Source organism: Amblyomma mixtum, chromosome 3 (genome assembly GCF_055824585.1).
Source record: "Amblyomma mixtum isolate Tamu chromosome 3, ASM5582458v1, whole genome shotgun sequence".
NCBI lineage: Eukaryota > Metazoa > Arthropoda > Arachnida > Ixodida > Ixodidae > Amblyomma > Amblyomma mixtum.
In genome coordinates, this window is record NC_143014.1 from 429,282,965 (window position 1) to 429,305,742 (window position 22,778).

General features: G+C 48.5%; 1 protein-coding gene and 1 non-coding gene across 2 annotated transcripts in view; one reads left to right on the top strand and one right to left on the bottom strand.

Moving 5' to 3' along the window:
* Nucleotides 1-17,384, bottom strand: part of rempA (intraflagellar transport protein rempA) — a 29,502-nt gene extending 12,118 nt beyond the window's left edge. Inside the window, exon 1 of the mRNA XM_089585037.1 lies at nt 15,593-17,384. Coding sequence (XP_089441163.1) covers nt 15,593-15,784 — 192 coding nt within the window. The 5' untranslated portion in view covers nt 15,785-17,384. The remainder of the gene's footprint in view (nt 1-15,592) is intronic.
* A 4,629-nt stretch (nt 17,385-22,013) lies between these two features.
* On the top strand, nt 22,014-22,176 carry LOC149358060 (U1 spliceosomal RNA). The gene has a single exon (XR_016291978.1). It is a non-coding gene; the product is annotated as a U1 spliceosomal RNA (small nuclear RNA).
* The last annotated feature ends 602 nt before the right edge of the window (nt 22,177-22,778 follow it).

Consider the following 22,778-nt stretch of genomic DNA (forward strand, 5'->3'; position numbering starts at 1 on the left):
CTTTCTTAGCCCTTTTCAGTACTCTTTCTTCTTTTTCCGAAACATGGGTATACCTGACTGAGAAAGAGGAGTAACATGCTGATATCGCTTAGCTTTCCCTCGAGAGGGCTTACAAAGCTACTGGCTGTTTTTACTCCTTCATTTACACCCGAGAGCAAGTTGACCAGTGTTTCTTCTTCAACTGAGGACTGAGGAAGATTTGATACAAAGTTTCAGCGGGAAGTTCTCGCTACATCTTGACCAACGATTGTACTGAAAAGTACCTTTTTTTGGAATTTTTCTACCAACATTTTTTTTTCTGCACAAAATAAAAGTTGCGATCAAAAGGTTCTTTTTTTTTTTTGCAGATTCCAACAGAAAAGTCCGCATACATTTATTGCAAAAGTTTGAGTTTCAGCAAAACTTTGCGTTTTGTTCAGCAGGGCTCCAAACTTTCAAGTTTGCAAGGTTGTGAAAGGAGTTTTTGCCCACTTGTGATACCCGGCTTTTTCCTAGAAAACTATATCAACTAAGGTTCATTCCTATATGTCGACCCATTTGCCCATCACATGCATAAATTTCATTGAAAACAAAAGAGAGTCACGGAACCTCGATGACTGTTCTTACACTGAACACACCGATGTGTATGCGTGTGTGAGCGAAGCAAAAATAGATGAAAGGATTTGCAATGACTCTCTGCTGACAATCTTTCACGTGCAGGTGAAAGAAAAGTAGTCACCGCGACGTACTGAAATAGAGTTGCTTAAAGAGACTTTAAACTTATCCCTGGATATTTGATCTCCTTAGAGCAGTCGAATAGTTCGGGCCGTTCACAATTATCTCCACGTAATTGTACGCCCGAAAACAAGTTTCTTCAGCGAGAAGCTCGCAGTTCTTGCCAGCAATTTACGAGGTGCCGCCAGTGGCAATAAAGTCGCAATCACTCGTGTGTGTAAAAGTGTACGGTGAGTCGCGGCTCGTACATGACATTTGCGCTAGTTTCTCTTTCAACGCAGCCATATTTTTGGTGAAATCTGCTTATTTTTCATCATTCAAAGCAGTCTCTTGATCAATACTCACTTTATATTGGTGTATATAGACCCTTTAAACTAAATATTCAAGTGGTAAACAATTATATCAGTTAATACAGCAGGTAGGAAGACCTTAACAGAGAACACTAGTAAGGTAGATCACTCCATTCGATGATAGCATGGGAAAAAATTAATTAATAAGACCAGGTCGCGGCAGCATAATGATGCCTCGACGCATCATTCTGCCACTCCGAATGGCCAATTCTGCCGACATCAGCGCGGCTCTCGGGCCACTGCAGTGAAGCGAAGGGAGTCGCATTTAAATGCAGCTGGGAGAGGCTACCTTATCGCAGAGCTCATGTCCGGGCAGCTTCGATACAGTGGGCGCAATCTGACAGAGGCTAACCGCACATGGACTCCCTTCGAGCATAACTGTCATCTCTATGACAATGATAACTACGGACGAAAATTCACGTTGATGAAGTGTGGACGTGACATAAAGAAAAAGAAAGAGATTGTGCCTGTATTACAGTGCTGTGAAACACACGCGTCGGCTGTATACTGTTTGCTTTCTTCCTGCGGGCAGATGGCCTCCACAGGAGCGCAGAGCTCAAGCTATCACAAGTGCGGGTAACAGGGGAGAAAGAAAAAATAGACAGCACTCTGCCGCGAGCCTCTCTCGTGGTGTTTGCCTTCGACCATCAATGCCGGCGCCGGGCAGACCCGCTCGCCTCACTCCAGGAAAGCGCCGGCGGCGTGTTTGATACACCCACTGCCGCGTGCACCGTCGGCGCGCGGTTGAAGGGATCATCGCTGCAAAACGATAAACACACGAAAGCGGACGCGTTTAACTGCTGCTACACCAGCCCGTCGGTCGTCTTTGATGATACCTCGTGTATGCAGGGGTGGTTGTTTACTCCCGACCTTGCGCGGCTAGGCGGTACGTGATTGTCAATAAACCAGAAAACACTATAGCGTCTAAGCTTCCTGGTACTTGGTTTTCTTTATTCCGCGACGTGGTCTAAACAACTGCGGCGTATACAGATGATAGCATTGAGACACCGCAGCAGCGCATACGCGGAGTATGCGTCCTATAAATAAACACAGGAAGCGGCGAACAGCGAGCGCGGTCATGAAACTAAAACTGCTCACCCTAAGCACGCATGTTTGAAAACAAATTTTATGAATTTAGTTGGGCTTCACCGCGGAACTCTCACAAGCATGGCTTGCTTCCGTGCTTTTGCGACTTGAAAAGCTGCTCCGAGAGATTCAAGGATACTTTTTCGTGTTCGTAATCAAAGTAAAAATGCGGTAGCCATCGTCGGCGCTCAGGTCAATCGTGACTGAGGTAAATACATCTTACTCGACTTCTTTACCTACAAAAATTACTCTTGAGTTGGTGTTGACGCTCTGTTGAACCAATAGGAAGCCAACATGAACGAAATGTACGTTAAGTCCACTCAACAATTGTTAAACGAAAATTCCGTTATGCTTCACCCAACACCGTTTAAATAGGGGAATTATAGCTCATTTTCGGTTGTGGTTTTACAGAGCATATGAATAACATGTCCGTCCATCCGTCCGTCTGTCTGTCCGTCCGTCTGTCCGTCTGTCTGTCTGTCTGTCTGTCTGTCTGTCTGTCTGTCTGTCTGTCTGTCTGTCTGTCTGTCTGTCTGTCTGTCTGTCTGTCTGTCTGTCTGTCTGTCTGTCTGTCTGTCTGTCTGTCTGTCTGTATGTCTGTCCGTCCGTCCGTCTGTCTGTCTGTCTGTCTGTCCGTCTGGCCGTGTCTGTCTGTCTGTCTGTCTGTCTGTCTGTCTGTCTGTCTGTCTGTCTGTCTGTCTGTCTGTCTGTCTGTCCGTCCGTCCGTCCGTCCGTGTCTGTCTGTCTGTCTGTCTGTCTGTCTGTCTGTCTGTCTGTCTGTCTGTCTGTCTGTCTGTCTGTCTGTCTGTCTGTCTGTCCGTCCGTCCGTCCGTCCGTCCGTATGTCTGCCTGTCTGTCTGTCTCTGTCTGAACACGGTTTAGTGGCAGGCTGCTCACTTTTCCAACGGAGGGGTGGGCAACCTGCCCACCGTGTCAGGCGGAAGGCCATTTAATCGTGAGAGGCTGCCCGGTAAGAGCAACCTGGGTCGCAGCCCAACCCAAGCAACCCAAGTCCCACCGATGGCAGCAGCTGCCACAGCACCTGCCTTGCGCCGCTGCTCACCTGCCCACCGGGTGGCCTACTTCCCAAAGTGTAGCCGATGGACAGGTGAGCAGTGGCGCAGTGGCACAAGGCAGGTGCTATGACAGGTGCTGCCATGTCCTCCTAGCGCACATATCCGCATTTGGCCTAATACCCCAGTTGACTGACATTTTTTATTTGATTGTTTTTTGTTCTTCCCGGGCGTGTGGCTCGATCGGCGGCGGAGAGTGCCTGGCCGGCGCCGCAGGGTAGGGCATTGTACTCAGGGTACGTCGTCAGGAAAAGCTTTTACCGTATGGCGCTATTCCCATTCCCAGTGCTCTCAGCGCATTCTTGGCCAGAAGAAGGCGGAAAGAGCGGTAGATTCGTCTTCTTCTACAGTTGGTTCTATTATGATCCTACACCATAGTTCTATGCAGCGCGTTGCAACGCAGGCTCTGATGGCTGCGCTACCCTTAAGAAGTTCAGTTCGTTGACTTAAGCACAATATGATTGTCGATGGAAGACGGGGAAACAGAACGGAAAGCACGCCACCAAGGATATGCATTGCTTTGCGTACACAACGCCGGGGACGAAGCTTACCGTAGAGTTAGTCCTGCTTCTCGGCGCGCTCATTTGGTTTCTTTTTAGCATTTGCATTCTTTTTTTCACTGGGCCAGTTGTCCTCCGCCATCCCCACTATGTGGGACAGCACACCGCCAGCACCGCGCCGAGAACTCGCAGGCAGTGTTAGAATCGTGAGTACATCTGTGTCGCACGCACGAATTGTTAGTCCGCGAATAAGGGTGCCTTTCTAGGCGTGCCCTGAGAAGTTGTTTTGCGTGTCCCACTGAAGAGGTATCAGCGGCAGGTGGAATACACAATGGCTTGGCTTTTTGAACCTCCTTATCGCAAGTGGGGTTCGCGACCAGGCCGTCTAGCCAGCTATCCCATCGTCTTTGGGAGGTCTAAAAGTGCCCCCATGGCCCCTCGCGAGATAGCCGGAGATAGAGCGGCCGTGGTGCAGCAGCGCGCGCTTGCTTGCGTTTTTGTATTATTTTGCGCTTTTTCAGTTACAATGGCATTGCTCGGGTCGCCGAGCCGGGTCGGGTCGGTGAGACGAAGCGGTGCCCAACGGAAGTTTTTGCGGGGCCGGGGAATGTAAAGCGGGGTCGCCCGCCGCATATCTCCGCCGCCGCTCGGGGCTTCCCCCCACACCCCACATTTACCGCATTACTGCCGGAAAATAAAAAAAAAACAGTAAATAAAAAACTAAAGCGCTGTGACGCCGCGGACTCTATGTAGCCATGGCGTAGGCATACGCCACCATTGTTGACACCTGAACAGAATCAAGCGACGTATGAAAAACAAGTCCCGTCTGAAGTATACGAGCGCCTAAATAAAACCTTTAAAAATTGGAGGGGGGGGACGTTCTTTTCGGATTTTTTCATTGTCCGTAAAAAGGAAAAAAAAAACACCAAAATTTCTAAACGGAGTTTGCTGCACAGTATCGCGTCATACGCAATGTAAAATTTCGTCTAAACGAAGTTTGTAGTCTGCCAAGCATCTATAGAGCCGTCCGCATAGTAGCAAGGTGTTTATAGCAACCAGCCGCTAACGTCAGGCACATGTCCGCTACTCAGAATTCCTACCTAGCAGTGACGACTGATGCAATGCTTTTGCGTCGATTGTATTCTATGCAGTGTGTCACCGTCTTTTCCTGAAAAGGCTTTGCAGCATCTTTGTTTTGGCGCAAAAGTATAATTATTTACTTATTTCTGAGTTGCAGGAAAAAGTCCCCTGTGCAGCCATTGGCTTTTTATCCTCCTCCTGTATTTATCAAATATGTGTACGCACTGAGTGACCGTTCAAAATAAACTGATTCTGATTCTGAAAAAAAAATGCGCGTAATGAAATGCATTCTCGTTTATTTCCAAAATTTCAGATTTTTCTCCAAGAAAACAGAAAGCAAACAGTTTTTTTTTTCGATCTCACAAAGTTTCTTGAAATTTTATATCTGTGTAGTCTGAAGCTGTCACGAGGGAATACCGCCTGGCCCTCTCCCCACGTGTGCCTTCCCTCTCGCCTTCCTCCTCTCTGCGCTCACGTCATCACAGCGACTTTCTAATTACCAAAAACAGTCGTACCCAGAGCTACGGCTGTCAAAGCTTCACATTACGCATAGATTAGGGACAGCATAGCGAGCTGTGGAAAGGAAAATGAGAAGGTGTAACGTTAGGAAACAAGAGAGCCGCGTGGGTTAGGATACAAGTTCGAATTAATGGCAGCCTACCGGAAATTAAGAAGAGGAAATGGCTTCGGGAGGGACATGTGATGCGCGCCACAGATAATCGATAGCCTTTTAGGGTAACAGAGTGAATTCTGAGGGAGGGAAGATGTAGCAGGAGAGATGAGAGATGGGGGGAGGGGGGCAGGGGGGGTCTAAATGTGGGGAGATAACAGCAGGAAATTTGCAGGCATAAAGTGGCCGTGGCTTGGGAAGGACAGGGTAAATTTCAGATCAGTGAGGGAGGACTTTTTTTTTCGACGTGGGCGTATAGCTATAGCTGACTGCGATGATTATGAAAATAATTATAACCACTGGGCAACAACCACAACTGGCATATATCATGCGTCCACCACACAATTCACCCGCCCACCCTAGTGCCTTATAGCGTATACAATCGTCAGCCGGCTATATGCAACGTACGTTGCTATGCCAACTAGCTTCAACAATCCACACCAGATGAAACATAAGCGGTGGTCCATCATGATGATTCAGCTACCAAAACTACAACAGTTTTGATTTGGCGAAAGTCCTGCACGGCACACGACACGAGGTCGTACTGGGAATGAAACTAAAGTACGCAGAATATAACAGAATAAATTATAGCGTGTTGAATCCACGGCGAATCAAATTTGATGACAATGAGAGTGATGAACCGAACAAGGTCATACCGCTTCACGTGGCAATTAACAGCCAGCAGCAAGATGGAGGACAAACAGGGAACAACACATAGACGTAAAGCCGACATTGAACAGAGTAGTGCAGTAAAAACGCGAAAGCCAGTTGGTATTTCAGTTTACCTAAACCACTTGCGGTTCAATGGGCGTTGTACTTTTCATGTAACAGTGTTTTGTTAAACTTCAAAAGGGTTCACGTATCCTCCAATGCACCATTTGCTGTAAAATAAAAAAAAAGTCATTGAGCACTTCAAAGTTGAAGTGCTTTGCACAGGTGATATAAAATGGCGCCACAGTGTTCTGCCTTTGTCATTTCAGCAGTGACGACCACTTACCAAAACAAATGACTGTTCAGCGACGGTTTTACCTTTCTTCCAAACTGGTACCCACACTCCACTATGGTTTACGCGCTCTCCAGTGTGCCTAAAAAATATAGCTATTCGCAGCCATGAGTTGAAGCGCTCTGACCATTTGTTATTAGAGGGAGCCGCAGAAAGCGTCAACATAGGGTTCCTCAATAACCAGCGCCGAAAGCGGAGGCGCGTGGAATCAAGGCGCCTATACGTCAACAAAAAGAGAACAAAAAACGCCTTGAAATGCGGACGATAAAGAGGAAAAACACGAACTCTGGCTTTGAACTGAAGTTTCTAGTCAGCATTCGTGTTCGTTCTTTTCCTTGCACGCATCCCTACGTTGTTATTAAGCAGCTTTCTTGGATATCACTTCTATTTATGAGACAACTATGGTATATTAATTGTAGGACGCCCTTGTGAACGTATTCATGGTATCTGTTTAAGCTTCCGATGCGTAGCAAATTATTGCTTTTAAAGCGTGTCCTGTGTTCGCCCCAAGCAGTTAAAACTGTCATAGAAAACCAATGGGGTGCGTTTTTAAAAATAATTGTGAGGCAACCGTGCTATATTTTATGATACTGTTATGAACATATTAAGGCGGAAGCCTTTAATGCCTCATCGTTGTAAGCAGGAGCTGTTGACAGAAATGTCACGCTTTTCAGTTGGTCGAAACGGTCGTGACGTCACAGTGCGCGGATTTCAAACGGGGCCAATTGTACTTTGGCTACTAACCATGCAACCAATTAAAGGGATCGTATAGTGGTGCTCCAAGTAAGCTTGACTGAGTTTAGTTAATTGCTTACTTAACCAATTAGTCCAATTAACCTTTCTAGTCACACCACATAAATAAATAAAACCGAGTAAGAAATTGGCCGAGCTTGGGAATCGAACCCCGGTCTCCGGAGTGCGAGTCGAGCACGCTACCACTCCGCCATGCCAGCTCGATGGTTTGGAATGAACAAAGGTGCGTCTAGTGAATGCGGTGTCTTCGCTCACTCCCATCTTCCTCCCTTCCCGTTACGGCGAGGTTTAGGTGTCCACCGAGATATGAGAGACAGATGCATTTCATTTCCTCAAAAACCAATTTACCAACGAGTAAAGCGTATTTGTCCGCGTTTCAGATTGGTCCAAATTGTCGTGACGTCACCGCGCGCTAATTTTTATTTATTTATTTCTCACATATTTCGGTGTATGTGAGACAGTTACTGCGCAACTTCCTTTCCTCAAATACAATTTTCGGCTAGTGTCTACTGAGGTATGTGAGACAGTTAATGCGTAATTTCCTTTCCTCAAATACAATTTTCATTTTCTTCATTACGGCCCCTCTTTCTTCTTTCACTCACACTTCCTTCCTTCCTGTACGGTGCGGCTCAGGTGTCCACCGAGATGACAGACAATTACAGTCCCATTTCCTTTCCTCAAAAAGCGTTGCGTTCAAAGGGCAACGCATCGCGCCGAACGGGTGGCGGCGTTCCTTGGACTCCGTGGCAGCGCTACAACACGCTGTCGCGTTTCACTCCTAAAGGCGAAGCTTAAGCGTCATTAATTGGCAGTTAATTAATGCACCAACAAAATGTGAAGTGAACAATCGCGTAGCAGAATGCAGGACTCAGGCTTTCGCCTTTCACCACTTTAGCCGCTAAAGTTCCTCGTAATTTTGTTGGCCAAAATCTCGCTTTTAAAGTTTGCCCTGCGTTCGCACGGCATAGTTTAGACTGGCGTAGAAAACCAGTTGCGTGCGTTTTATTGCGAAAGCAATACTACGCCAGGTCTAACCGCTCATCGCGTGGTCCGTGGACCCCCTTTGCCGTTGCTTAGCAACCGCTTCAGCTGCACTCCAACAGATGGCGCCGCGCCTAGCAAACTGAGTTACCCGAGCTTACCCGAGTTACTCGGGTGAGATCGGGTTAGTTCGGAAGAGCGTCGCGCCAGCTGCGCGAGAGGTTTCTCGGGAAGAGCAACATGGGTCGCACAATCCCTACCGGTGGCTGTGATAGAAATAGCCACCTGCCAGTGCAGTGGAACATCTCTCAACCGCTGAGCCACTGCGCTGGTAGGGGTAATGCGGACTCAACGCCATCTATGAATGTCAAATAGAGAATGAAAAATTCTGCATACATGTGCATTCACCCTCTGCTCGTATCGCGTCATGCTCTTAAGGCGGAGCTTAATTGCCCTCTCCAATTGAAGAATGAACCCCTGCTTTCGCACGTGTTAATTTTTTTACAACAAATATCACTGGTCCAGAATTTTTGGGTATATACTTTGCTTGTATGGCGGAGAATAACGCGCAGTGTGAAACACGAAGTGCGCAGAACTGAAACGTAAGTAGCAGTACGTGGCAGCACGAAGAAAGGACAGAAAACTGCACTGGCCTTTCAGCTGGCACCGAATAGTTGAATACCGCTCTCACACGCAGATAGAAGGGTGCCGAAAGAAAAGGAGATTGAGAGACGCGCGTCGCGCCGACACGAGGCGACGGCGGCTGAGTGGAACGCGCCGCGCAAGCCTGGGAAAGTATGACGGCTGCTTCAAGGGTTAGGCGAGTGCGAGTACGTCCTGAACTCCTGGAGAGAAGTTTCGCCCAGAGACGAGGAACGCAGCCTAGTCACAGGCGCAGCGAAACATAAGGAGGATCGCTTTCCTGAGTAGTGGCCGAGAAAGCACAAGCTAGGAGCATGTTGTGCAGCGGCGTATCCTGTAAGGAATGCAGCCAGACCATCACGACAGACTTGGACACTCGGCGGCAGAGGAAGCGTTTCCAGTGGACGAGGTTTCGCTTGATGCTGACTTGTATCACTTGGTCGGCGCCCTCGGCGACGGCACGAAAAACAAGCACGACGAAACGCGTGCATAAAGGTTGCATTCTTTACTGCCAGCGCTGGGTGTTTATGCCTAGAGAGAGAGTGAGAGAGAGTAATTTAATCAAAGAAAAGGAGGAGAGATCGTCCGGCGGTAAGGTTACCCTGGCCTGCTACTGCACACTGGGGAAGAGGGAAAGGGAAAGTAAAGGGAAATTAAAATGCTAATGGTGGGTGATGATGCCTTAATACAATGAATTGCTTGGGTTGGTTTTTGTTATAGAGGAGACCACGCACACACCGGGGGTGGCACTCATCTCGTTTAGACGACGTGTAGCACATGCAGCACATGTCTTCCAGTGTTTATGCATAACAAAACACGGCACAGTACGCATGCGTTCCTGCAGCGGGGAAGTGCAGGCGTAGCACGGACGAGATCGCAATTTTTTTCTTTTTATTTTGTAGAGCGGCTAAATGAATTGCGTCATTTTCTCACTAGGCCATATGTTTATGCTGCCATTATTCTTTTCGTTTTTCTTTTCTCCGAACTCTGTGCCACAGTTCCCAAACAGCGCCATAATCGACAAAGGCCAAAGGAGAGAAACAAGAAGCGGAATAAATAGTACCGCATGATTCTGTTCATTCTGCATGTTGCTAGCCGCACAAACTTAAAGGTCAGCGCCTGCGGTGTCCTCGTCGATTATTGAGCTGCTTGAGCACTATCCGTTATCAACAAGCCCGTGCTTCCACTTGACTGGCATTTTGTACCATAAGCACTTAACGGTACCGCAGTCGGTTATATTGCGTTCAAAATGAAGCAAAAAATTCAGGGGGGCACTTTGTTGACCTAAAGTGCGGTGAGGCGAAAGCCTTAAGCACGGTGTTGCTGCTTGTGTCACTGATGTGTGGTTAAAGGTGCACTGAAGACGAATCTGAACTCGTCTTTTTGCCGCGGGAACTCAATCTACACGTTCCGAGCATTCTTAGAAACTTCGAATTATTGCCCTGCGTGGCCGATTTCCCTAATTAAATCGAATTAACAACCGGCTCCCGCCTTTTTTTTTTTATTCTCCCCGTACGGGGGGGGCGGAGTCGACCAACGCGTGGAGTGCCTTGCAACTTGGCAGGGAATCCACAGAGCGCCGTCGCCCGTTCGGCCGTAGGCCTTGCTGGTCGGAAAATTGGTTTGTGAGGAAAGGAAATGTATCTGTCTCGCATATCTCGGTGGACACCTGAACCTCGCCGTTACCGGAAGGGAGGAAGATGGGAGTGAACGAAGACACCGCATTCACAAGACGCGCCTTTGTTCATTCCAAACCATCGAACTGGCATGGCGGAGTGGTTAGCGTGCTCGTCTCGCACTCCGGAGACCCTGGTTGGATTCCCCAATAAGACCAATTTCTTACTCAGTTTTATTTATTTTTCTGGTCTGACTAGAAAGGCGTGACACCTCTGCTGACAACCTTCTGTCGACAACGATGAGGCATTAAAGGCCTTCGCCTTAAAAAATTGCCAGCGTTGCTGCCGTTTCCCTGCAAAGAGAAGTATAGCGCGGTACAGTCGACTCCGGATATATCGAACTCGAAGGGGATTGCGAAGCAGTTCGATTACATAAATTAGACTCATAAAAAATAGCACTAGATAAGCTTGTCTGTAACCTAGAATCAAAGAACATATTGCGTTCATGCTATAGTGAAGCGCTTCTTGCAGCGACGTGCCGACCGCCGGCATGTGGCAGCGCACCGCTGACCATGTAGCGGGGCCACTCTGTGGCTCCCAAACTCTTTTTCACAATATAAAAGTTTTCACCACCACCACCGCTGGCAAAGCGTTTTCGTTTGCATGTGAAACAGGGATTGCCTTATTTTGGTTAGTTGGCTTATAGTTACTGGCTTATATATAGTTGGCTTACTTTGGATTGGTTAGTTTGGATTGGCTTCCCCGCATCACAGCGATCTGGCGAGGAAAATGAGTACAAGGGACCCAAGGGCATCCTCTCACCCAACAGTCACCTCGTCACGCAGTTTCAGAGCGTTAGCGCTGAGAGCAGGACCCCAAAACCACGCAGCCGACCCGTCACCGCGCGCGAAAAGCGACCGAAGAGCGCCTTAATAGGACAAACTCCATTTGCAGAGGCGTGGTGCATCGTTCGATATATCGAATGTTCCGTTGAACGCGAGTTCCATAATTGGGAACAACAGTGCTATACTTTTGTACGGGGTTTTATAGGGAATGTTCTGATTGTTCGATATAAACAATAATTCGATATATCCAGGTTCAATATACTCCGGCTCGGCTGTATAAGGAAAAAAAGAAGTGCCCGAACGACGACGCACGCTCGGAAAAGCTTCATTAATATATAGCGCTGGGCAAAATCCCTGAGTGTATGTGAAGTTCTCTGCGCCATAGGCCTCACACGGCGTAACTAAGCCACGCCACCGCTCAAGAGGAGCTCCACTGTCTCCTCTCCCTCTCAATTTCGTAAGTGTTGGTGATGGCAGAGCCGTGAAAGCGCAGCGGAAACTTTGGATCAAGACTGCACTTACTTGGCATGACGCCAAGGTAACGGCGACAACCAATGAACACTAAAAGGGGGGGTGGGGGGAGGGGGTAACTGAAACACATTGCACAGTTGAGTTGCCACCCCCACTCACACTACTATCGCGGCTACTTCCATTTTGTGAAGCGAAATAAACAAAACAAAAACAATGGGCCTTCTTGACCACACTCCTAAAGAAGAAAATGGGATATCAGTTAGGTTGCCCGCTGTGGCGTCTCCAATGAGTGTCTAATGTTCTTGCGATGTTCCCGCCAAAACTGTGGTCGGAACCGGTTCAATTGCCATACCTGAGTCATCACTAGAGACCGGATTTTAGGCAAATGCCTATTTTTTCCAACGCTTCGTAGGCGCACCATTTTTACATATGAGCACGAATTAGGTGTTGACAATATGTTTAACACTCTTTTTATAGTGCCTATAAATGCCTATTTTGGGTGTAAGTGCCTATAAATGCCTATTTCCGACGTCGGTGCCTAAAAATTGCCTATTTTACAGAAAAGGGGCCTGAAATACGCTGTGGTTTTGCTTTCAGATTCTGTTTGCTTTCGAATCCATTTCTGTTTTGAGTAGAACACTCACGTGGCAACATTAGATGCCCTCGTCAGTTGGCTGTGGTGAACACTGCACCTACGTCGGCTGTGTACAGAATACCAACCACGTCAACCGAAAACATCGAAGCAACCTTTTTCCTAATTTCTGCCATTTTATCGTGGCAGCTTGTTGATGACTTTGGCTGTTAAAGTGGTAGTTGACCAGATGGCACCACATTTCGGCAAGTATACGGAGTAAGTTCGTCCAAATAATTCCCAGTTGGTTCCAATTGAAACCAAGTGTAAAATGTTCCATAAACCCGCTGGAAACAGTTTAACTGATTAAAATTTCCACCTGGGTAACCTGCCTCATTTTTTGCACTCAGTCTTGGACAAAATCGAGGAGTTCTCAGTCATCAAGCAAATTTCAGGAGTACTTACCGGTGAACATTCTATGATACCGAACAGTGTAAAGCCGTCAAATGTTCCTAAGTACAAGCACGCTCCTGTAACATCCGTTGATGTTAAGCGTTCCTCTTCAGCATACAAGCTTGTTCTTACTGATAAGAGGCATAAATTTGAGTCCATAAACCTGGAGATGGTGCTTGTCCGCTATTGCTTTAACAGTGATCTCTAGATGGATGATGCTTATTTTACCATGGATCCTCGTGGATGTACGTAGGCCCGTGCAGAACTATGATTCTTTTCGGCATATTCCGCGTCAAGCAGCACTGTGTGTAACATTTTCTAGCATGTCGTATTTATGGTTTCCAGACCCTTCTAATGGCAAGCACCATTTGAAAGTCGCGTGGCTCCAGACACGTGAAGCCACAAACTAGAAAACACTGTTTACACAAATGACAACATATGTATTAATGTTGAAGCATCGTGTATGCCTGCAATAAATAAGTTCAATTCCTGTGTGAGCGAAGATTGAACTCATTTGTCGGATGCTTTGAATTGACAACGTTTCTCTCAATTTCTAAATACATGGCCTCCTGTTAAGGTGTTCATTGTTTGTACTTTTGCACACGACAAGCGAATTGTTTGTTTCGAGGTATACCAAAGCGTTTTAAAAGGGCTGGTAACCGTCCCTTTTGCTCTGCTGAGGCATGTGTGTTCTACGAAAAGTTGCGCGACAGCCTTAAAAAAAACGGCTTCTCATGTTCGTGCCTTGCTTAAGGTCCCAAATCATTCCTGCTGTGTTTTGTTTTATTTTACGGCAGATATTGCGCGCTGAAGTTCCGAACTGCGTGCACTTTTGATAAAGTTTATAGTGCCTATATTTCTCCGTTGGGTGCCTAAAATGCAATTTTAGCCGCCTATTTATGGCGCCTAAAACGTGCTTTTTAGTGCCTAAAAATCCGGCCTCTAGTCATCACCTTCTAGAATGTTCGAGTACCTGCGCAACGATGGCCTTATGGGCGCTGAAGTGAGTTATTATTGAATGGTGAGGTGCGCGACCTCAGTGTTTTGCAGCTGTCTAGAAAACTGAACGCTACGCCACGTTTCGGCGGCAACCTCATGCATGACGAAGCACGCGCGTTTGTATGTGGGGGTGTCGCAACGCGAGCACTGCAGCGGCAGAGAGACATGGTCCATGCTCACCAGTTGTTCACGCAGAGATTGAGAATCGTCTCTTGCGACCCGCAAATTTCGCAAGCCTCGTTCGGCCATAAATGCGTGCCGCAGATATACGCTCTTGGCAGACCGATCCCGAACTCCGCCAGGCGTCGCAGTTTGGAGTGGTAGGTGAGCCACTCCAGACGAATGTCATCGGGGCTGTGCACAATGATTTTCCGTCTACATAGTAAAACCATCCACTGGAACTACGTTATTTTTATGCACGCAACCTAAGTCATGCTGTCGCAACAGAAAATTCCGCAGAATGGTGAACGTTACAGGACTATAGACACCTAATTTTATTGCGTGTTTTCTTCTTTCAAATGATGCGTTAGACTTTAGAGTACAGGGATTACCACGTGGTATTCACCTACGGCCGCTAAGTAATTTATAACTGAATTTCTTCTCTCATGCTGTTTCGGTTTCATTAACCAAACGATGCATTTGACGTGTAGTTGGTGTTCAGGCCACGTGATGCATTAGAAAAACTGCAATATAATCGCTGATATGTAGTTTTAATTCACTGCAGCCCTTAAGCCAGCCTCTTTCAAGACCTGGAATGGCAAAAAACGATCCAGCAGCAATTATATAGCCGATTTCTCACTACTCACGAGAGCTAAACACCAACTACACGTCACAGCCATCGTTTGCCGGTTCAAACAAAAAACGAAACAGCGTCGAGAAGAAATTCAATTGTAAATTATTTAGTGGTCGTAGACGAATACCACGGCGCACTCCGTGTACACCAATGTCTAACGCATCGTTTGAAAGAAGAAAACATGCAAGCAAAAATTTGGTGTCTATAGACCTTTAAAGGAGCAAGAGCACTGTTCAAGATCCTGCTGAAAGGACGCGCTTTGAAATGTGTGGTTTCTCCAGGTGTAAAGGTTGGTGCTGAAGCGCAGCGGCTGGTACTTGTCCGTAGTACAGTGTATAAGCGAGCTCAACGCGGCAGTACTGTTGCTAGTTTATCTATGCTCGCATTCCGCACCATGCTGCGGTGTAGTGCTGGCGACAGCCGTATAAGAACACCACATGGAAGAAACCGCTTTGCAGAGGCCCCATTCGCAAAACTTATCTGGCGTACGAACGCTGTGTGATTGGCCACAGCATGAGCGCGAACAATTGAAACACAATGCTTGCTGTCACGTACAGCAGACAGGGCACACAAGTTACGGACTATAGCCACCATGCCATTTAGAGAATTACGACAAAGTGCTGTACTTTGAACAAGAAAGGAGCGCTTTACATCGCCTCTTTCTTGTTAACATTTTGTTCTTTGCTCATGGCTCAATACTGTACACTCTTTTCTTTCTTATTATTCGCCGTGTGTAACATCCATCGAAAGGCGGTGAGCCCAAAGCTGCTGCATTGATTATATCTGTGGAGACAGAGCATCGTGCCTCGGAATTAGCTACGACTCGATGGCTGCTAAGGTTCGACCCAGCTGGCGTCGTGTCGCCGCCGTTCCGAGGGCAACACTGCGCCAAATCGACTCTCTTCTCCGTTAATCAATGAAGCTGCGTTCTGCAAGCGCCGCTTACATCAGAAGCGGTGCCTTATTGTCGCAGGCTGCCATAGTGACTTTACCTGTGCTCCTTGCTTGCGTGGCAGTTCGCTGGGCAGGGGCGTGCCATCCTCAGAAAGCAGGCGCACGCTTCCACAGTCCTTGTCGCGGAACGCCACCGCGAAAATGGCGCCTCCGCGATAGCAGGCTACCCGAGTCTTGGCCGCTGACGACAGTGCGGCATCTTCCAGGCGATAGTCCATATACACCGCCATGATTACTCGGTGCCGCTGCTTTCTTTCTCGTACGTTTAACTTTGATTGTTAATTTTTCCTCCTTCTGCTTACAGCTATGCACGGCAAGATTTGGCGTCTCGCTTTCGTGAAGAGGTGGAATGCACTCACTCGGAGTGCTTGGAGCTATGCACCACCAGTCGCGGAGTCTTCGTTTTAAGGATTGTCCAGCGGGAACAGAAGGAAATAACGTAGTGCTTACGACGAAAGCTGTTTTGTTCGAATTAACAGGTGGTCACGTGGCAGCCAAAGTATAAACAGCTGTCGTTGCGCGACGGAGTCCTCTTGTTCCCTCGGCTTCAACGACACGTCGTGGTTGGACAGTCTAACCTGTGCCACTTGGTGCTTTCGTTGAAGTACCTACATCGCCGATAACACTGGTTCTTACTAAAAGCGATATTTCTGTTTTCTTTCATTCAAGGGCCTGTTCATAAGAACCGCCGTACAGTCGCTTCTCCGTTGTGCTTGCAACGTCAAGGACACCGATCGAAATGTTCGAATGGCGCAGTCCCGAAGTGTTACGAGGCAATGTTTCGTCTAACAATGACTCACAGTGGGAGATATCGGTCTGCAAGCAACATAACGGCCACGCGATTTGCAGACCACGGCAAGTTCGCCGCAGCAGAACACTCCCGCCTTAAAATCAGATGCTCCGGACACGCAGGAAGTCGGCTGCCGTTTCAGCTGCGCCTTTTTACCCGGCCTGCCGGGCTGTCAAAGCCACCCTCAGCGTACGCATGTATGAGGAGGGCCAACCATAGCCGCAGGTGTCGCGACATCAGTGCGGTCCGGTGCGTGTCCCTTCGGTGCGGCCAGCTAGCAGCCGCGCCGAATTCGGCTCCTCTGGTCGATTCGGAGCGAACTATGTTGGAACAACAGCTTTGCTATTCACGTGGCGGGTTTGGCCTGGTGAGTCCCGTGTGGCTGTCTCGTCTCGATGATGTCGAATGCATTCAGGAGAGTGGCTTGGCTTGCACGCAGAAAAGTTTCGGTCCATACTCGCAGGGCGGATTGCTGGGAACAGCGCGTTCTTCTTGCGATCACTTTTTTTTTTATTCCGCACACTCTAGCTGCAAGCAACTAGCACCAGTCTTGGCGCTTGAACAGTTCGACGCAGAAATTTTGCAACGTTCAACGCATCGCCGCCACTTCCCAAGGCAAGGCGTGCCCGGCATATGAAAAACTTCTCACAAAGGAGTCCTCAAACACGGGCGTGAGCGGGAGATTACTCGGAAAGCTGTCAGATCCACCTGCCAAGGGGGGCCGCCGTCTCTGAGGGATCCGGGAACACAGGGACGGGGGGGCTGGACAGCTCGTGCTCGGCGTCGATCATGCAGATCTCGGCTGCGGATGGTGCTCTGTCTTCGCTCCTCACGTCGCGTGCCTCATCTCGGGGCACGACAGCTGGCGGCGGTTGTGTGGGCTGGTCCACGGCATCTACAGGCGGCCCCTCGTCACGAATGCGTGCGGAATGCGTTGTTTGAAGACGAGAGCAAAACAAAACCGTCCGCATCCATGGTTCCCGGACCGCGCAACGGTTGCCACGGGCGACCGAGCCGGTCCGACGGCGGCGGCGCGGCGCTACCGCTCGGCGCTCGTCGTACGGCGCGCGAAAAACGATCGGCCGAAGGTCGTTTTCGGCTTGTTCCTTTCATTTTTTTGCGCTCTCGGCGTCTATCATGCCCAGGCAAGCGGCGCGTGGCTCTTGGTTACAGATTTGCGAAGCAGAGGGCGCATCGGTCGCGATCTGCTTTATAGCCTAATTGATCGGTGACGTTGTTGCTTTCCGTGCATTTACTTCAGCTGTCAATTAATTTATTGTTTCGCGTTTTGCATGGGACAGCAGGCCCGCTCAGCGGAGGAAAAGATATGTGGTCGGAAGTATACAAGTACCTCAAGTATACAAATATCAGACAGCTCCAAAATTGATAAATGTTGGTATAATAAAGGGAAGCAACGACGGCGTAGAGGAGCATCCGCCTAGCGTGCTGGAAGTCATCGGTTCGAGTCCCAGCACCGCTGCGATTCTCCACCATTAAAAAAAAAAAGAAGCCTGGAGCAATGTTAAGGGAGCTCAACAAGCTGCGTGGTACTGCAAACAGAGCCGACGACCAGTGAGGCTAGGCTAGTCAATGTCCAACAACGCGAGGAACGCTCACTGAGGCAAGAAAGCAAGAACCCTGAAGCAAGAAATATCGCTTAAAAACAAAACAAAACAAAACAAAGACGTTCCAAACAAAACAAAGACAGCAGTTAACCGTACTGGTGCCGTACTTTGCCATCACGTCCTATATATTCACCAATTAATCCCGGGCCGTCAGTCCCCGTAGCTGTGAAGCAACCGAGCAAAAGCTGCTGTTAGACCTGTGACGCAGCGTAGGGGACTAATAATCTGGATCCGGACATGCCATCCCTGGAAACTGAACCTGGCAACGTGTAACGCGAGAACCTTATTATTAAGTAAGGCTAGCCTACTGTTGCTCAATAAAAGGGATGCCGATTTTCACCAACCCCAGGCGGCGCCGCAGTCGAGCCAGGATGGCAACCGCAAAGAGGTCTCCGTCTGTGATCTGCCTGGGCGCATTAGCAAGTTTCCTTGTTCGCACGACTGAGTCAAGTTTTTTCATTGAAGGTGAGTGCCTAATTTTAGCTAAACACCTCGTTATTATTCGGTGTAGAGCTCATAACCGATGACAAATAGGAGGTCGTCGACCTATGTCTGCAAACGTCCGCACACTGCACACGATCGTCGCCCCCCTCAAGGATGTTTATTTAATTTATTTATGTGCAAATACTGCAGGCCCTTCTCGTGCCCATGCAGGAGTGGATACAAGGTAGAAAAAACAATGACAATAGCGGATCGCAGAAGGGAAACAAATATAGGCACAAATAAACACAACATAACAACTCATCATCACAGGGGCATCACGGTCGTAATGATGTTAGATCAAGGCGATTAACACATTCCAAGAAGGATTCGACCGAATTCCAGTTCACAACAGATGACAGTTTATTCCAGTAAGAGCTAACTGAAGGGAACAAGGTTTCAGTGGCGTAGCCAGAAATTGTGTTCGGGGGGGGGGGGGGGGGGGGGGGCTCATGGCTTATGTTGCAGCGTGACCTCCTCATAGAATTTGTGGAGGGATCAAACGCAAGAATAATAACTGCGCTGCCACTGACAATGCCATTGTATATTAGATAACGCTACGCACGGTATAGACAAGTGAAATATGCATTTTTTAAATAAAAGAATGTATTCGTATGTCTTAATAATCGTGGCAGATATAACTGATACCAATGCTTCCATGTTTTTGCGTATTTAATAAATATCACACGAAGTATAGAACTATACTGGTATCAATCCGAAAGCAGCAAAGCAGTGCACGCCGCAGATATGAAAAACGTAAAGGCCATGAAATGAGCAAGTAGAGGACAAATATTTTAAGGAATTTTTGTCGTTCAAGAACGTTTACATTTTTGTACATATGCAACGGCGAGGGAAAAATTTCAATGACGCAGTCCTTCGTTCCAGTGTACTGCGCAGCAGCAGCTGTCACCGGTCATGTATTGCGAGTAACTGCACCGAAATTTTAGTCGTTGCAGCGAGCATATGTATAAACGAGGAGTTCTGCAAAATATACATTCGAAGTGCGAAGATAAAATGGAGTATTAGAAATGCGAAGATACAACTTGATAAAGGACAAAAAAGTGTCACTGGAAACAAAGTCACTGTATGTATACACAAAACCTCGCAACAAGATATTTAAAAACTCGTATGTCTCCATTAAATCTACGTATCTAAGCAAAAGTCACCATATATAATGAAATAAGCATCTTGCGCAATCACACAGTAAAATTTACACACGGAAAGACAGACGATCGGGGCAAAACAAAGCTATGATAGCAGAAGTCGCGATATGTACTTTGGGCCGTACTGCGGTCGGTGACAGTTCGAAAAAATTTCGGGGTGGGGGGCTGAAGCCCCATAAGCACCCCCCCCCCCCCCTGGCTCCGCCCCTGCAAGGTTTGGTTTATGGGGGTTTAACGTCCCAAAGCGACTCAGGCTATGAGGGACGCCGTAATGAAGAGCTCCGGAAATTTCAACCACTAGGGGGTTCTTTACCGTGCACTGACATCGCACAGTACACGGGCCTCTAGAATTATGCCGCCATAGAAATTCGACCGCCGCGGCCGGGATTGAACCCACGACGTCTTTCGAGTCAGCAGACGAGCGCCATAACCACCGCGGCGGCGTCGAGCGTTCCGATACAAGCCTGCCCACTTCTGTACACCTCGGCGTGAACGCGATACCATCGAGTCGGGGCGCACCCTCAAGGCACGACGGCGCAGGTCTCTTCGCTTTGAGATTTTATTCTGCGGACAGTAAATCACGAGTGTTTAGAAAGAGCAGACAATAGTATGAAAATACAAAAAGCATAGAGGAAAAAATAAAACGTCGGTGCTTTGACTGCAGCGTGGGTTACAACGAGGTACAATTTTGCGAGCGTTACGGTTGCATCGCGGCAGCAGTTACAACTACCAGCAACGATGATGGCCCCATAGTCGTTAAATTAGAAGGAAAGAAAGGTGTATAGGGCGTCGACCCCCTACGTGGAAGACTCCCATGCGAAAACATGATCGTCGACGCTGTGACTGGATTAATCCACACTTTCTGTAGCCAAAGTTCCCTTCTTTCCGGGCTGCTAGCAGTGGTTGAGCAATAGAATGTTACCTCTCGGCTTTTACACCGCAGTGACGTGCAGAAAGGTGCGCAGCAGTGCTGCCGAGCTTTCTTTTTGTCACGACGTTCCGGGGACGGCAGTCGAAAGTGGTTACTACGCAGCAGCAGGAATCTGTCGGGCGAGTTCTCTGCAGACGGATTCGTGGCTTGGCTGCCCTGAAGAAAATTAAACCAGCGAAAACCTCGGAATTAATTCAACTTATCCCTTTCCGTTTCCCCTCACGCCAACCCTCGCCTCTTTTCATCCGCCTCCTCCTCTTCCAGTTAGAGAGAAAAGAGCAGGCGAAGTGTCGCCACCGTCGGCGCGTGAACTCGCAAGCTGAAAAAACAAGCTCTACTAGGCACGCGTCGGATGATTATACTCTCCTCACGCCTTTCCTTCACCAATGAAATAAAAAATGTCGCGAACAAAAGATTTGACAACCTGTCACGCGGTGCTGGGTAATGAGAGAACCTTGCGACGCCGTGATACGCACCCCCTCCCCCTTTGCCTACCGCACCTAACCACTTCGCCAGTGCAGTACAGTACATTCTTGCGCCTCATCCTTTCCCACCACGCCGCGTCATAGCTGCGAAGCCCCACCCTTGCTTCGGCTCTTTAATGCCTCTCATGCTCGCTGCGCGGCGCCACTTGCGGGCGCTGACCGCCATGTAGTGCCCGCATGCAGTGCGGCTTCAGATTCTGTTAGCTATCATTTTCGACAAGCTAAGGCGAACATCGTCATGAAGCCTAGGCGAACTTGTAACGGAAATGAAGGATAACATGAAGCAAAACTTATCCGAAATATTCTCATTTTCTGTGTGAATGGCATAGACCACAAACGAAACTTCGTCGTACAATAACCCCAGAAGGGACTCGAACGTTTTCCGGCGCAAACAGAGCAGCTTCTTTTCCTGAGGCCGCAGACCACAGCCATCGCTGAAACCTCCCAAGCTACGTGTTCGAAATCGACATCTTCTTCATCGTTCACAGTCGCGGATGTCTGCTGCGGCCGCTGGACAGCGGGCGAGGGCTATTGGGCGTCAAACAGCGAAAGACTCCGAGCGCGTTGTCCAACACACACACACACACAAAAGAAGCGGCTCAACTCGACGCCACGTAAAGCACCAAAAGCGGCGAAGAAAACAGAGCGCGCTGCCCAGCTAAGAAAGGGGCTAATGGCGGAGCCAGGAAGCTCGAGGAAGCGTGAAAACGATTAAATTTCCAGGTGGCGCCACAGCTGCTGGAAGTATGCAAACACACTCAGGTGTTTCAGGTGCGTTTAAACAATTTTGTTCTTGATTAAGGCTCAGTAAGCAGCACAATAATTAAGATTCTCACGCCAAGTGACTGTTAATAGCTAAGCTCTGCTTAAAACTGCTGCTTAGAATTGAATGTTTGGGTTTATAATTTACTCATAACACAACACTCACTGTCAACCGTATGGAGGTCGCAGACGATGGGCTCTCCGGGCCTTGCACCTGTGCGGCATACTTACCTGGTGCTGAGGTGTCCTTGATCAGGACGGAGGACCCTCCAGGGAGAGGCGTGGGCATTGCACTGAGCCTGCGCTGACCCCTGCCACTGCTTCAATCGAGGCAGGTGGAGCATACAATTTTTGGTAGTGGGGGGCTGCGTGCGCGCGGCCCCCCTCACCGTGATCAAATGCTAAAATAAGAATATAGTGCGCATATCTGGGTACTGCTGAAAACGAAGCTGCATATACTGTTTTCATGACGTCTGGCAGTTAACCGCGGCGTCAAGAAAATGTGTCCACCTCGGTACCTCGGGTATCCCTTTTCAGAGGCTTTTGTGGCTTCGTTTTCTTCTGTAAAGTCCGACTATTTGGCGCGTAGCTTCAAGGCGGGGAAGGAGGGCGCTTTGTCAGCTTTAAGAGAGGGTAGGTGACACAGCCGCTCGATCTCCGGTAGGAGTGGCTAGAGTCGCTGGATAACTGTTTAGTGACTCTAGGAGTGGCCGTCGAGTGCGCTGCGCAGCCGGGGTGATCGTAGTCATGTCCAGTGAGGTGCATCGTGCGGGTCAGTCAACGACACATCATGCACCACCTACTGGCGAAAGTGAACCGCCCAGCGTTTTTAATGCGAAAGCATTTCCAGGCTATGTCGGCGGGGTCGTCATGTAACCAAAACGGGTCCGGAAAACGTGTCCGTCGCAGTTGTGACGTTCTCAAAAGAGGCAGCATCAAACGAGTGGTTCTAACCGAAAGAGGATGATGTGAGGGTGCTGCGAAAAAA